This window comes from Bactrocera dorsalis, chromosome 1 (assembly GCF_023373825.1).
Source record: "Bactrocera dorsalis isolate Fly_Bdor chromosome 1, ASM2337382v1, whole genome shotgun sequence".
Taxonomy (NCBI): Eukaryota; Metazoa; Arthropoda; class Insecta; order Diptera; family Tephritidae; genus Bactrocera; species Bactrocera dorsalis.
Window position 1 is genome coordinate 27,117,128 of NC_064303.1, and position 14,865 is coordinate 27,131,992.

Here is a 14,865-nt window from a genome sequence, read left to right on the forward strand (position 1 = left end):
ATTTTGTTCGATCTGACCACAATGGAAAATGTTATAAAAAACGCTTATTTTGAGGCGCTCTCACACTGGAATAAGTTGGACATCCCATTATCCCTGGTACAAACGTTCATCAGATCTGAAATCTCTCACTTTTACAATAAAATGTCTATTTTTTAAATGAGACTTTACACAATTCTAAAGGTAGAGTTTTTTAATCTTATAATAAAAGGCCTTCATGCCACACCTTATCAAACGCCTGAGCCATGTTTTTTACGAAACCCAAATTGGTGCGTTGGTATTATATTATTTTCGTGGACGAAAGCAGTCATCTTTGATAGTAACACTTTTAAAAATATTTTAATATTTTAGAAAGAGAGGGTAGAAGACTGATTGGTCTGTATGAGGGTCCCTAGGTTTATATATCAAGATAATCTGCGACTTTTTCCATGAATTAGGATAGTATCCGAGATTAAGAATTGCATTGAAGAGCAAAGAGAGCACTTCTTCAGCAATATTTGGTAACTCAATTAGAATTTTTGGGGTAATATTATTATGTCCTTTTTGGTTTAAATCCTTTTATTATTCTAATTATTTCAGAAGGTGAAGTTTCGTCTTTTCTCGTTAACTATGTTGTTAAAATACCTTTTCTAAGTGATTTGCAAAAAAATTAGTCTTTTCCTCGTCACTTCGAGCCCAATTTCCACCCACGTCTCGTATAGGCATGTTGGAGTCAGTTGGTGGCTTCATCGACTTTTGGGCTTTCCAAAGGTAATTTGCTTGCTTGAATTTGGACACAGCTTCTATAAATAAATTTCGGTGTTGAGTTCTTCCTCATGTTTAAGCGCTTTTTTTTTATTTTCTTGCAGCAGATTTCAATTGAAGCTAAGTATAATAGGAGCGATTCACGCCTTGCACGCCTTTTCCATTTACAAGCTTTTCTATATCTCTGTTAATGATTTTTCTGGGATCAATTTGTTTGGTGTTGCTAGTTATTATATCATTGTGTTCTGTTATGCTTTCGTCAATATCTCTTCCTATATTTATTTTTTGCTCAATATTAATCTGGCTACTCACGTATTTTTTATATTTTAGCCAATTCGTTTTAGAAGATGTTAGACCCACTTTCGGATCAACCAATATGGGTTGTTCACATAATTTTATTAGTACAGGAGTGTGATCAGTAGATAGATCTCTTAGCATGTGAAGATTCAGTACGGTAAGTAAGTATAATTAAATTTAAAGGCTAAATGCGAAACTTTCAAGGTGCATTCCAAAGTAAACGGATCTTTAAAAAAAAAAACAGAACAAACAAAAATCAATTTATTTTATTCAAAATAGTCTCCTTCTGCTTACAGCTTTTAGCACGGTCCAAAAGCATGTCGAATGAGTATGGCAACCAGTATGCCGGCACAAGCCTTTTGAATGGCCAAATGCAGATTTCCGGAAACGAAGAAGTCGCACGGTAACATATCAGGTGAATACGAGGAGTGGTTAATGGTTAAAATGTAATTTTGGTCCTTCGAATGTTGGATTCGGAGCAATTTTTGGTCGTCAGTCAATTTGTAGGGAACAAACCGTGCACACACCTTTTCCCCAAATGTTCGTTCAAAATGCGATAAATCGATGTTTTGGAGATGTTCAATTCCATTTTCATGAGTTTCAATGATAATTTTTGACGAATTCGAATGTTGATCGTAATTTATGTCCTCACGCCAACTTTGAAAACGTTGAAACCACTCGTGCACTCTGCTACGGGAGGCAATCAACGCCATAAACTTGTTTCAACAATTGAAATGTTTCGGTAAAAGTTTTACCAATTTTAAAACAAAATTTAATGTTGGCTCTTTGTTCGAAACTCATTTTCGCACCGATAACACAAACATACTGACACGTAAAACGCTATAACTTCACTTCCAATCAATGAAATGTCATAAAATTCTCACTGGACAATCGATAAAAATAGCAGATTCTAAGGTACCAGTCGATATACATATTTCGCTACCGTATAGTAGCACGACTGTGTTGTGTCCATAAGCAATTTCCTTCTACTTGCAAGTGGGCCTCCGGTGTTTGCCATGAGTCTTGATAGCGCCATGGTTATATTGGCTGACTTTTTTGCAGCATGTTGGATTTGAGCCCAGTACGTCAATTTATTGTTCATTCTTATTCCTAGGTATTTTAGGGTTTTCGTCGTTTTAATAGTTTCTGAATGAACTTGCCTGTTTACCTCCAGCGGGATATGTTTCCTAGTGAGCAGGATCAGTTCTGTTTTTTCAGCAGCTAGGCTGAGGCCGTGTGAGATCCCTGCGCTGCTCCAGAGGTTATTTCCTTTCCTTGTGGGCCGTCACTCGTATCGTACAGTAGTTTCCAGTCCTTAAGATAGCTTCGTATCATTTTCATCAAGTAGAAGCGCATTTTGAAGCGACTTTCTAGTTCGTCGATCATATTTTCCCATTTTGCGCTATTGAAAGCATTTGTATGACAATTTTTGCGAAGAGGACTATTGGCCTCGAGAAGTTGTTCTTTCGATGAGCTTCCTCCGCGCTGTGCACGACGTCTTCCACGGCTCCGATGGTGGACCTGCCTAGTCTGAAGCCATGCTGTCGTTCTGACAGGCCTCCAGCATCGTTTATGGCGGCTATGATGCGGGGTTTCAACAGTCTTTCTAATAGCTTTCCTGCTATGTCTAGCATGCATAAAAGTCGGCATGCTGATGGTCTTCCTGGGTCTCCTTTGCCTTTGCTTATTAGGTTCAGATGCTGCCTCTTCCATATTTCTGGGAAAATACCCTCGTTCCATAGCTGCGGCGTTTAACTCAAGGGTGGACTGTTTTGCTCCGAGTGTTTTCATTACGATCTTGTATCCGAGACCCCATGGATTTTTGTTTATATCGTTACGTAGCTCTTCCCATTTATCTTTCTTTGTCTTTGTTATTGCGTCTTTCAGCTCAGTTTTCGCAGCTTTATATTCCTTATGTTCTTCCATTCCGTTTCTTCCTCTGCTTCTAGCTCTTGTATATCGTCGTCTTTTGCGCAGGCAAGTTTGTCTAAGGTTTCGGATTTCGTCCGTCCACCAGTAAACTGCTTTCTTTGGATGTCCGCCTTTTATTTTGGGCATTGCTACTTTACATGCCTCAGTGATGGTGCTCAGAGTTGCTTAGACGATCACGTGATATTTTGGTGGGTTTCCATCTATGGCAGCGAGAACCTTTTCTGAGTCTAGCTTGGAAGCGTTCCATTTACGTGTTCCTCTTCTTATCGTCGTTGCTGGATGTTTATCTGGGCCTATGAGGTGGGATATGTATTGGTGGTCGCTACCAGTATAGTCTTCCAAAACTTTCCACTCGCGCAGTTGGCTTGCGAATCCTTCGGACACCAGCGTGATATCGGGGGTTGTGCTATTGCATCCTGGTCTTCTGAAGGTAGTTTGGGATCCCCATTTGCGATGATAAGGCCTAATCTAGCCGCCATGTCGAGAATTTTCCGGCCCCTTGAGTTTGTAGTCGGTGTACCCCATTCCGTGGCCTTGGCGTTGAAGTCTCCGGCTATGATTAAGTGACGGTTTCTTTGTCATGCAGCATCCTCTATAGCCATTCCATCCTATTTTTATGTGACCTTCTTTTAGTACCCTGTTTACGCTGTCGGCTGTCAGCGTCAAATATGCGCGTATTTGTTCGCGAGTGTTTGGAGCGCTTGTCCTCACTGTGATTTCTACATCTGAATTCTCTAGCACACATCTTACGGAGGTCGTGACTTCTGCTTGTGTGGCTTTCTGCTTTAGCTCGCTTACAGAAGCTATACCACGTAGATTTCTCGTGAGAGCATTTTGGAGCTCTGGTTTCGGTTTTTCTCCTTTGTTCAGTTGTAGGAGCAGTGCGCCTGATTTTGTTTTCCGTATTGCTCGGACTTCCACTGCTGGTTATTCGTGATCATTTCGCCACATTTTCAACTAATATCGTGCCACAACCGCCGCATTCGCCTGATTTACCTTCGTGTAACGTCTGGCTGTTCACCTAACTCAAAAAACCATTCCCAGTATACCGTTTTGACTCAGTCGAGGATATAAAAGCTGAATCGAAGAAGGCTTGATGGCCATCACGAAGAATTTTTCCAAGTACTATGATGACTAGAAAATTCATGGGCATAAGTATATTGCAGCGATAGGGGGTTACTTTGAAGGAGATGAAATGGACAAAATTCACCTTTCAATTTGATCAGAGTTGTATATCTCACCATTATTATAGTATGTCCATAAAATCTCAGAATAATGTCACGTGTTGACTAATACAAGAGTAAAACTGCGCTAATTCAAAAAACCATCGAATATAAAAGGCCGTAAGATCGAAATAATTCCATTACCTCAGTAGGTTCAGGTTAGGTACCCTTACGCTTTCTTTCTTGTTTAAATATTTAAGTAAATAATTTAACAGATATCATTTTTATTTTTTATTAATTATACAGAAAAAATTATTAAAAAGTTACTTGAAATAGAATAAAATGGTATTGAAGAGTTTGTGCGATCACCACTGCTTGGTTGGTCAAGATTATCACTATATTCGTCTTAGAAGCAACATTTTGAATAACACTATATTTCACAGAAGTAACTGCAATTAAATGTAATATGTAATGTAATTTTCATAAATACATATATATAAATTTGTGATAAATCTTATCGTCCTCCAATTTTAAACACTCTCGTCACGCAAACGATTCATCTCAACTTGTCTGTTAACATACATCCTGCCGTTAATTTCTAGCATACGAGTATCTGAATTCCTCTCTCTACCCACTTTATGTGGCATGGCGAAGCGTAATTTATCCCAAAATCTGACATCTTGCCAATCAAGATATGTATTCATATCCAAATATGCCTTAAGTTCTTTATCCAAAAATTCACTATTCGAGATTTCCCCATATTTAATCATTATTATGCGCGCACGACCCTCGTTCAACGAGCACTGATGCGCTGTGCGAAACTCCATACGCGCCCAATCCGACTCGATGAAGTGCTGCGAGAGCACAATGATCGTCCGACGTGACTGTTCCACTGATTCGATTATTTGTTCAGGTATATACGCTCCAGCCAACCAATTGCGTTCGTGTGTGCATACACGAAATGGTGGTTCGCACTGTTCGAGTTGCGGCAGTAATGTATGGTTGACGAAGTCTGCATCCTGGTGTGCATATGAGATAAAAGCATCGAATATTTTATGATCATCCAGCTCACATTCGTGAATGCAAGATCTCAATATGTTGTTGCCATAAAGCCATACTTTCACTTCCAATTTATATTTATAGAAGAGTGCGATAATGCAAAGTAAAATAATAATGGATAACGCTACACTTAGAACAGTTGCAATCAAACACTGATAATATTCAACATTAACAGTTAAACACAATTGTCTCACATTTGCTGTAAGGAGTGTAACGTTTTGCAGGTTATCACAAAGTAACTGGTCGATATCGGGTATGCGTGCCCGATTTGTACGTATGGTGTACAGCAATTGCTGCGCGCTACAGTCGCAATACCAAGGATTTTCACTGAGATAGAGAAATTGTAGTTTTGTGCTGTCATTGAGATATGTACGCAAAAATTCATCATTTAAAGATTTTAAGCGATTATTTCGTAGATCCAAAACCGTCAAATTGCTTGGCAGTTGAGCGAGACTAATGTTCGTGATTTTATTGTACGACGCGTTGAGTTGGGAAACGTTACTATAGCCGAAGGTGGTGTTTAGCGGCAATACAACGAAATTATTATTGCTAATATCTAGTACCGAACTCTTGAGCCCAACTTGCTCGGGACGCGGGAGCTGTTCGATATGTTGCCAACATTTGCAACTGATTTGCAGGAATTCCGATTGTGTGTAACAATTGCATTTGCTGGGACACATTACCGGTTTCCAAGCGCACAGTTCATTAAGTTCCAGCTGCGCGAGATCTTTTATTAGTTTAGTCGACGACTGAACGCAATGTAAACCATTGAAGAACCAGTGATAGTTTGCATTGTAAATCCCGGCAAATTTACAATCGCACTCGACCGGATTACCAGTCATTTTGATTTCACGCGCACAATCGTAAGTTCTACTGAAGAACTTTTGTAAAGCAAACATGTTTTTAATCAAATTGTTCTCTAAGTTTATTTCAAAAGGGCATGCAATTTCCGCTGCTATAAGCCAATCTAAAGAGAATTCACGCAAACGATTGCCACTTAAATTGATTTCTATTGAGTTAAGCGTACCACCTTCGTATTTTTCTGGTTGCAACTTTGTGATATAATTAAGACCGACTGCTAAAGCCACATTTATGCCCTTATTGCTGTATCGAAATATTTTCAGTGGACTTGGCGTTGTGCTGACAGAAGTCTCAGTGCTCCAAATAGTTTGCAATTTGTTCTGACTTAAGTCTAGCTTATGTAGATAATGCAGCGGTTTCAGAATTTCCATAAGATTTGTGGTGCTGTATAATCGATTACCACCAAGTTTCAACTGCCATAGTAAAGGAGCTTGATCGAAAAATTGTGGCGATAGATATGTCAATGAATTGTGACTTAGATCCAGTATTAAAAGTTGACGTTGAAATGCAAGTAGATTTTCGGGCAATTCCCGGATTTCATTACGGCTCAAATTCAGAAAATTTAATTTCGTTAGCGCTGCAAAGATATTTGCGTCCAAGATTCGAATATTATTACCAGCTAAGTCAAGCTGTCTGAGCTCAGTGAGGTTTTCAAAGTGAGTTTGTGTCAAGTTGAGCAGCGTTAAGTTCTGGTTTCTTAGACCTTGCACGCTAAGCGTAAGCGTTTCCAGTTGGTACTGCTCAGAAAATATGTCAGTTGGTATGCTTATAATATCTGCTGTTGATTTTATAATTAATTGTAGGTGAAGTACATTTCGAAATTGAGAAAAATCTTCCGTTGGTTTTCTACCAAAGTCAGTGTTATAGACAAGTGTTACCTTATTTAGCTCCATCATATTTATTAGAATTTCCCGCACATCGCCATTCCTATAGATTTCGTGCGTAAAATTGTTGCAATTTGTCACTTCTAAATAACGAGTTTTATGTAAAACTGACTGAAATTTGCGCTCTAGTAGAAAATTTATATTAATTTTTGTTCCTTTGGGACACCTTACCATCAGTTTCTGATTATCTGAATGAAAGCAGATGTCAATATTATAGAATCCGTCGGAAACAGCACAATAAGGATCACAGGCATTCTCCTCATTGCTATAGCAATTATTCAACAGTTCAACACTAGTATTGATTAATTTTGTTTCGGTAGTGTGCACCAAGAGAAATTTGTTGCTTATGATCAGTTGAATTAGTATGTGGGCGAGTATTATGTACATTTTGCGTACTTTTAGTTTATTTAAATTTATTAATTTTATATATTATATATTTCTTCCACAATAAATCGGGTTTACAGACCAACTCACTTCCACTTACTGAAATACCAAAATATAATATCGAGTTGGTATGCTTTAAAAAACTTAAATCGTAATTTAATTCCTTATCAACAAAAATATTTTTGAAAACCGCAATCTTTTAAAACACTCGTCTTAGTAAGTACGGTTTGTTTGGTGCTCTAGTAAAAGAAAAACCAAACGTTTGCGCAATAGATTTGCTCTGCCATAGAGCTGATTAACCGTGCAATTCTGTACTGTGATACAGTCACAAGTTTCTAAATTTAAGATTTTAAGTAATATAAAATGTTTGTGACTTAAGAAGATTTTACTATTCTGTAAATATATTATATTTGATTATTCAGAAATGTTTTTACTCTTGAATGAAAATAAATATGTCGATAACGAATATTAAATTTTCTATTGCTTACAAAATATAAAAAAGACAATCGATTAATATCTAAGATGATCTATATTCTGTATATTCAAAAAGGCAAACAAACGTTCTTCTTATTTTTATGACTTGCTAACTATCAGGTCACAAATTTGAGACTAACGCCATTGAAAGGCGAAGCCATAGTGATGTAGTGTATCACAATAAATTCGGATATTTGAGGTTAAAAACTTTTAAAAAATCAGTCATATGCACTAGGGTCCACATATTTGGTGGCATAAGCTATAATACCTGATGACTTCATTCATATTTGATTTGAATACTGTTAAGTGAAAGAATCATAAAAAATTTAAAAGTTGGTTATATAGGAAGTAGGTTTAGCTGATTTATCCGATTGCGCTCATCTTCACAGTGTACTACTATGAGCAAAAATTCATGATTTTCATATTCTTAATACAATTTTCAAAATCTACGTCATCGCCTGTAGAGTAATTCCCTTGTCCCCAATGGCTCATTTTTGCCACGCTATTCGACATAGATCCAAGACTCATCACCAGTAATAATATGTTTTTTGACATCCTGGTAATCGGAAAGCATTGTTTCACAGATGTTAACGCGAAGCAGTATTTCAAAAAAATTAAGTGAATTTGGAACCAATCGTGCTTTCATTTTTCTTAAGCCCTTTTTTCTTCCTAAATGGTTTTCACTGATCTTCCCATTTCAACGATGCCCGTAAGATCTCTGACTGTTAACCATTGATTCTCAAGCACCAATTGCTTTTTTTCATTGACATGTTTATAATCAGTTGATGTTGGTGGCCGAGGTCGTTCATCGTCAACGTGTTCTTCCCCCTCTTTAAATAATTTGTCCCAATCAAAATTACCTATACTTCATTCATTTATTTCAACAATTTATACCCTGGGTAGTAAATTTCAGACATTTTTCACCAATAAGAAATAAGATAATGTTAAGCACGATTTGGGTCATTAAATTAATAAAATAAATAATAAAATAAAAATAGATAATAAAATGATAATATAAATAATAATAATGGCGCAATCAGTAAGAATAAGTATTGCACAAAAGCCATAAAATACTCACAAATACTCGGAGAAGCCTTGAATACTGTTTCTTGCAAAAAACCGTCGACCAACTTCGACTGTAATATATAAAAGTACTATACACCGCTAATTCGTCTCTGCACTGTATGTTGGAAACTCCTTAATGCTATGCTACAAACTTTCTTGGTTTTTAGGTCGTACTTTAATTTTTATAAACTTGAAATTCAAATGAATTTTGTCCAGATGCGACTGTTTTGAGACAATAGAGTCTGATTTGTAGACAGATATAAACCGAAACTTAGACGAAGAGAGCTTTCAGAAGATCTGAGTGAGCTGCTTATGCTATTTTCTATGAGTTCTATGCATTTGTAATTAAAAAAATTTACAAAATTATATCGTTGATCTTTCGGAGCCACCTGAAATTTCGAGATTTTACCAGTTGTATGCAGTTTTCGTGTATTCGGTTTTAATTAGTTTTCTGTAATCAATTAATCAAAAGACTCTCCTGTTTCTTAATTCATCTTTTCTAAAGTAAATTTGAAAAAATAAGTAAGAAATGTTCATGGTGTCTTGATCCAATTGCTTTTAAAAAAGTACCTAAAATATATTGTGTATGGATTTTCAGTTTTTTTTATGCAAGTGTTCGGTTCCTTGAACTAATGTGTTCTCTTTGATCCATGGATCTAATTATTATAGCAAAAATTTTCATTCTTCAGTAAGTAATCTAGTTAACCCAATACTTCGTCAGTATTCAAGTTCTTGGGGAAGTGTGCCATACAAACATATCGTTTAAAACCAATTTCTTGTATGCGGACTTATATAGTATATTCAAAGTTTTTGGATGTCTATTTAGTGGGTATACTAAAGAATTACCGTGTTTGACGCCTCTGCTTTCCGCTTTAATATGCAGGAAGTACTCAATACGATAGGAAACCCTGAGTGCTCCGGCCAGCTGATTCACTCAGATTACAGAAAGTTATAAATTCTAATCACACTACACTGGAATCTGGTTTTGGTTTTAATTTTTTTAAATATCATTTATGACAAAGCAACGTTCGCTAGTTAACCAATAACATTTTTCTTTATATATCAAATATTTGTATTATGTTAAAATCATTCTAATATTATAAACCTTTATCTTAATTTTAGCGATTTGACAACTTCACGGCAACTTTTTAAAGAGTTTTGAACCACAAATATTCGAATTTATTATGATACACTCCGTCCCTATAACTTCTCTTACGACTTTCAGTGGCGTTGCTATAGATTTAGTCAGCCTACGAAAGAGTAAATTCTTTTGGAAAAAGTGTGTTTTTCTTTTATTTCTAGAACAACAAACAAATTATGTCACAAAGGCGAGTGTTAAGAGGGTTTGCGGTTTTCACAAATATTTTTCTTGATAAGGAATAAAAATACTATTTAAGTTTCTTAAAGCGTACAAATACGATATTACATATATTTTAGAACTTCAGTAACTACCGAAATAAACTTAATCAAAACTACTGTTGAACCAGTTTCCATTTAGCCCCCCCCCTAGAAGAACAGAAGACTTCTTCTGATTCCAAAGTTTTATTTCCCGACGAACTCAATGATATTTAGATCAGATTTTTTCGAACTTGCGAAAACTGGGCGTAGATTGTTCCAAACAAACAGGAATTGAAATTTTTTACTCGAGCACAAATTTCAGTCAAATTTTCATAAAACCCGTTATTTCGAAGGGAGTGATTGCAAGAATTTTACACACGAAATCTATAAAAATGGCAATATGCAAATTCTCCCAATCGATAAAAAGTGGTGCTTTTCTGGTTACCAGTTAAAAACTTTTCTAATAATGAAGAACAGCGTACCAGAACAACTTTTTTTGCATACAAGGATGCCGCCGGACGACTATAATATGCTTCTGAATTTACAAGTAGTATGGAAATCCTTGAAAAAGCCAAGGCAGCGGATTGGACACGAGAAAACGCTCTCGTTGGTATTACTGTAAGTTGATTGGTAGTGTATTGCAAATTAATATACATACGTATGTACATATATGGGGTATTCCATACCAAATCGACCACTTTTGAACCCGACCCCTTTAGATTTTGCTGAAACTTATCCATCCTTTTCTACCCTTTGAAAAACATTTTTGAGAATTTTTTCAAAATTTTTTGTCCAACTTCAAAAAAGTTATGAATTTTGCTATTTTTTGCTAAAAAAGTGGCTTTTTTATATTCCATAACTTTTGGAGAAATTGACTTTTGGGGACCATTTTTTTTATTTTTTTTTTTTATTTTTTTTTGTTTTTGAATGAACTTTTCGAAGCTAAATACCCTTCACAGGTACATTTCTGTTAGTAACTACATATGTGTTCAGTTTGGGAGCTATATGCTATAGTTAACCGATCTGAACAATTTCTTTGGCAATTACTCTGTTGTCTTAGAAAATAATCTCTACCAAATTTTGTGAATATATCTTGTCAAATGTGAAAGTTTTCCATACAAGCATTTGATTCCGATCGTTCAGTTTGTATGGCAGCTATATGTTATAGTGGTCCGATATCGGCCATTCCGACAAATGAGCAGCTTCTTGAAGAGAAAATGACGTTTGCAAAATTTCAAAACGATATCTTAAAAACTGAGGGACTAGTTCGTATATATACAGACAGACGGACAGACGGACAGACGGACAGACAGACGGACATGGCTAAATCGACTCAGCTCGACATACTGATCATTTATATATATACTTTATAGGGTCTCCGACGCTTCCTTCTGGGTGTTACAAACTTCGTGACAAACTAATATACCCTGTCCAGGGTATAAAAAGCCATTTTTTTTAGCAAAAAATAGCAAAATTCATAACTTTTTTGAAGTTGGACAAAAAATTTTGAAAAAATTCTCAAAAATGGTTTTCAAAGGGTAGAAAAGGATGGATAAGTTTCAGCAAAATCTAAAGAGGTCGGGTTCAAAAGTGGTCGATTTGGTATGGAATACCCCATATACAAGGTGCATTCCAAAGTAAACAGGACTATAAAAAAACAGAACAAATGGATTTTTCGGCAAAATCAATTTACTCTATTCAAAATAGTTTCCTTCTGCTTCAATACAGCTTTTTGCACGGTCCAAAAACATGCGAAACGAGTGTTTTAGCTCATTGGCCGGTATGGCCGCCAGTATGTCGGTGCGAACCTTTTGAATGGCCTCTACTTTCCTTTCATGGGCAATTGCATTTTTCCGAAAAGGAAGAAGTCGCTCGGTGCCATATCAGGTGAATACGGGGAGCGGTTAATGATTAAAATACGACTTTTAATCAAATAATCGGTCACAAGGATTCTGAGCAATTTTTCGTCGTCAGTCAATTTGTTCGGTCAAAATGCGATAAATCGATATTTTGGAGATGTTCAATTTCATTTCCATAAATTTCAATGATGATTTCGACTAATTTTTGATGAATTCACAGTTTGGATGGAATTTCCGGTGATTACGGATTTTGACTGGTCCACATGTTGATCGTTATTTATGTCCTTACGACCACTTTGAAAACGTTGAAACCACGCGTGCACTCTGCTACGGGATAGACAATTATCGCCATAAACTTGGCTCATCAATTGAAGTGTTTCGGAAAAAGTTTTGTCAATTTTAAAACAAAATTTAATGTTGGCTCTTTGTTTGAAGCTCATTTTCGCACCGATAACACAAACATACTGACACTTAAAACGCAATAACTTCACTTCCAATTTATGAAATGTCATGGAATTCTCAGTGGACAATCGATAAAGATAGCAGATTCTAACGCACCAGTCGACATATAGACGGCGCCACCAGGGGGCGCTAGATTCGAAAAATCCTGTTTACTTTGGAACGCACCTTGTACATATGTACTTTTCTTATAATTGTTAGCTATTTGTCTCAATACGAGGACATTGCAAAACATTTTTATAATTTGTGGAACATTCCGAACTTAGTCGGTGCAATTGATAGTAAGCACGTCGCTCTTAAGTGCCCGCCCAATTCCAATTCGATGTTCTACAATTACAGAAAATTCTTTAGCATCGTTTTGATGACTGTACGTTCACAGTAGTTAGTATTGGCAGCTATGGAAGTCAAAGTGGCGGAGGTACTGTCTATTTAACTATTTATATAGGAATCTTTCAACTTACTCCATTTGGTCATGCATTAATACAAAACACTCTGCCTTTGCCTGTACCACTGTCTGACGTGTTACCAGAACATTTTCCTTACTTTCCCTACTTGGTTTTCATTTTCTCATTTTTATTCAGGCTCATCGTATCAATGTGCACTTTCACGCCTATATATTTTTGAATTGTGGTTTTTGGACAAACGTTCATTTGTTGATAAAGCTAAAATCGGATGGCTACTAATATATTGAATATATTGTTATAAAAAGACTTACTTATTTACGAGATTTGCAGAAATGTGGAATAAAATAAAAATAAAAACAGAACAAAACCAAGTTATACAAAAAATTTTGAATTGGTTTGCACAATCCGAATATATATTATTAAATCGACAATCATCCGTATTGAGTCAAAATCGAGGACAAGTCTGGTAGAGTGCTCAGAGAGAACGAAGGGCGAAAGATAGCAGATTTAGCAGAACTCGACATGTTCGCTGCTGATAATTTGCTTTGCTTGAAGGGAACCGAATCCGTCGATCTTTCGCACAAAGCCATGTGAAGTAATATCACTTATCACCGAAGCAAATTTAACCAAGCATCAGTATCAACTTGTTTACAATAAACTTGATGTTATCTTTTTACCCTGCTATGATAAATTTTAAAGGAAAAACAGAAAAGTTTTCCTGAGCAAATAAAAGTTTCAAAAGCTTACGCTGAAGTTGAGATTAAAAATTTATTGGACCACACTGCGTCACGAATGTGATTAATGAACACAATAAGACCTCTAATTACCTATTAATAATAGGAAAATGTGGCTTTGATGGCAGTTCTGGGCAGTGGAAGTATTTTTGGCCGCCGATTCCATGCAAGACCGACCACTGTGTGTGCGGTTTTGACTACTACTATTGTCAGGAGAGGATTATGTCTGAATTTCAATTTCATATTTTCCGATATTTCAGTCAAAAGTCAACTATAAAGACTGGGGCCTACACAATCGGTACCTACGGCCTTGAAACTTTTGATCTTAAGCTCCCATTTTTTATAGGAATTATTAGTGCAAAGTGTTATCCCGTTATATTAACTGTTTCTTGTACTACGTAGGAAGTAGACGTGCATGTTGTACGATTTCGATAAGAATGTCCCTTACTAAATTTAGTCGAAATAGGTTGGTTGGGTCCCGAGATATGTGATTTCACCAAAAAGTGGGCAGTGCCACGTCTATCATTTAATTTTCACACCGAGTCCCATTACTACCATCGTTATAGTTATTAATTTATTGTGCTTTTAGTAGTTTTGAAGAGTATCTCTATATGAGGAGCGGGCGGGGTTATGTGATTTCATCTACATATTTCACACTGTCGGTAGACAGTGAGTAAATTTGGTTCTTCTAGCTTTAGTAGCTTAGGATACATGTATACGTACATTAAACTTATAAGAGGTCGGGGCCACGTCACTTTTTCAAATCACTTTTTCCTCACTGGTGTCCCTTGCTACTGCGTTCCTCTGTATCAAATTACAGTTTTATATTATATCTTAATTTAGTTCTTAGTTATGGCAGTTTATAGGTTTTCGGTTAATGGCGTTGTACGAATTCGAACTTTTTTTGTTCTAAGAAACCTGCATACAAAGTTTCATCAAGATATCTTAATTTTTACTCGAGTTACAGCTTGCACGGACGGATGGACGGACATATACACAGTCAACTGGATTTGAAATTTTCTCGTCTTCTTGATCATTTATTTATATATTATGACCCTATATATATCTATTTCGATTAGTTTTAGGTAATAAGAAAAATCGATGGTGTCATGATATAGCAAAAAATAAGCTTTATTCTTCACTAAGTTATCTAGTTAACCCAATACTTCGTCAGAATTCGAGTTCTTGAGGAAGTGTGAGTTTCCTCTTAT

General features: G+C 36.2%; 1 protein-coding gene across 1 annotated transcript; it reads right to left on the reverse strand.

Moving 5' to 3' along the window:
- Positions 1–4,654: 4,654 nt before the first annotated feature.
- On the reverse strand, positions 4,655–7,375 carry LOC125776559 (protein toll-like). Its single transcript, XM_049449330.1, has one exon. It carries the CDS (start codon positions 7,322–7,324, stop codon positions 4,664–4,666), a length of 2,661 nt encoding a protein of 886 aa, XP_049305287.1. The 5' UTR covers positions 7,325–7,375; the 3' UTR covers positions 4,655–4,663.
- Between the last annotated feature and the right edge of the window lie 7,490 nt (positions 7,376–14,865).

Bases quoted from the DNA above. Each gene is read 5' to 3' on its own strand.
- LOC125776559 (XM_049449330.1), bottom strand. From the start codon at position 7,324: ATGTACATAATACTCGCCCACATACTAATTCAACTGATCATAAGCAAC.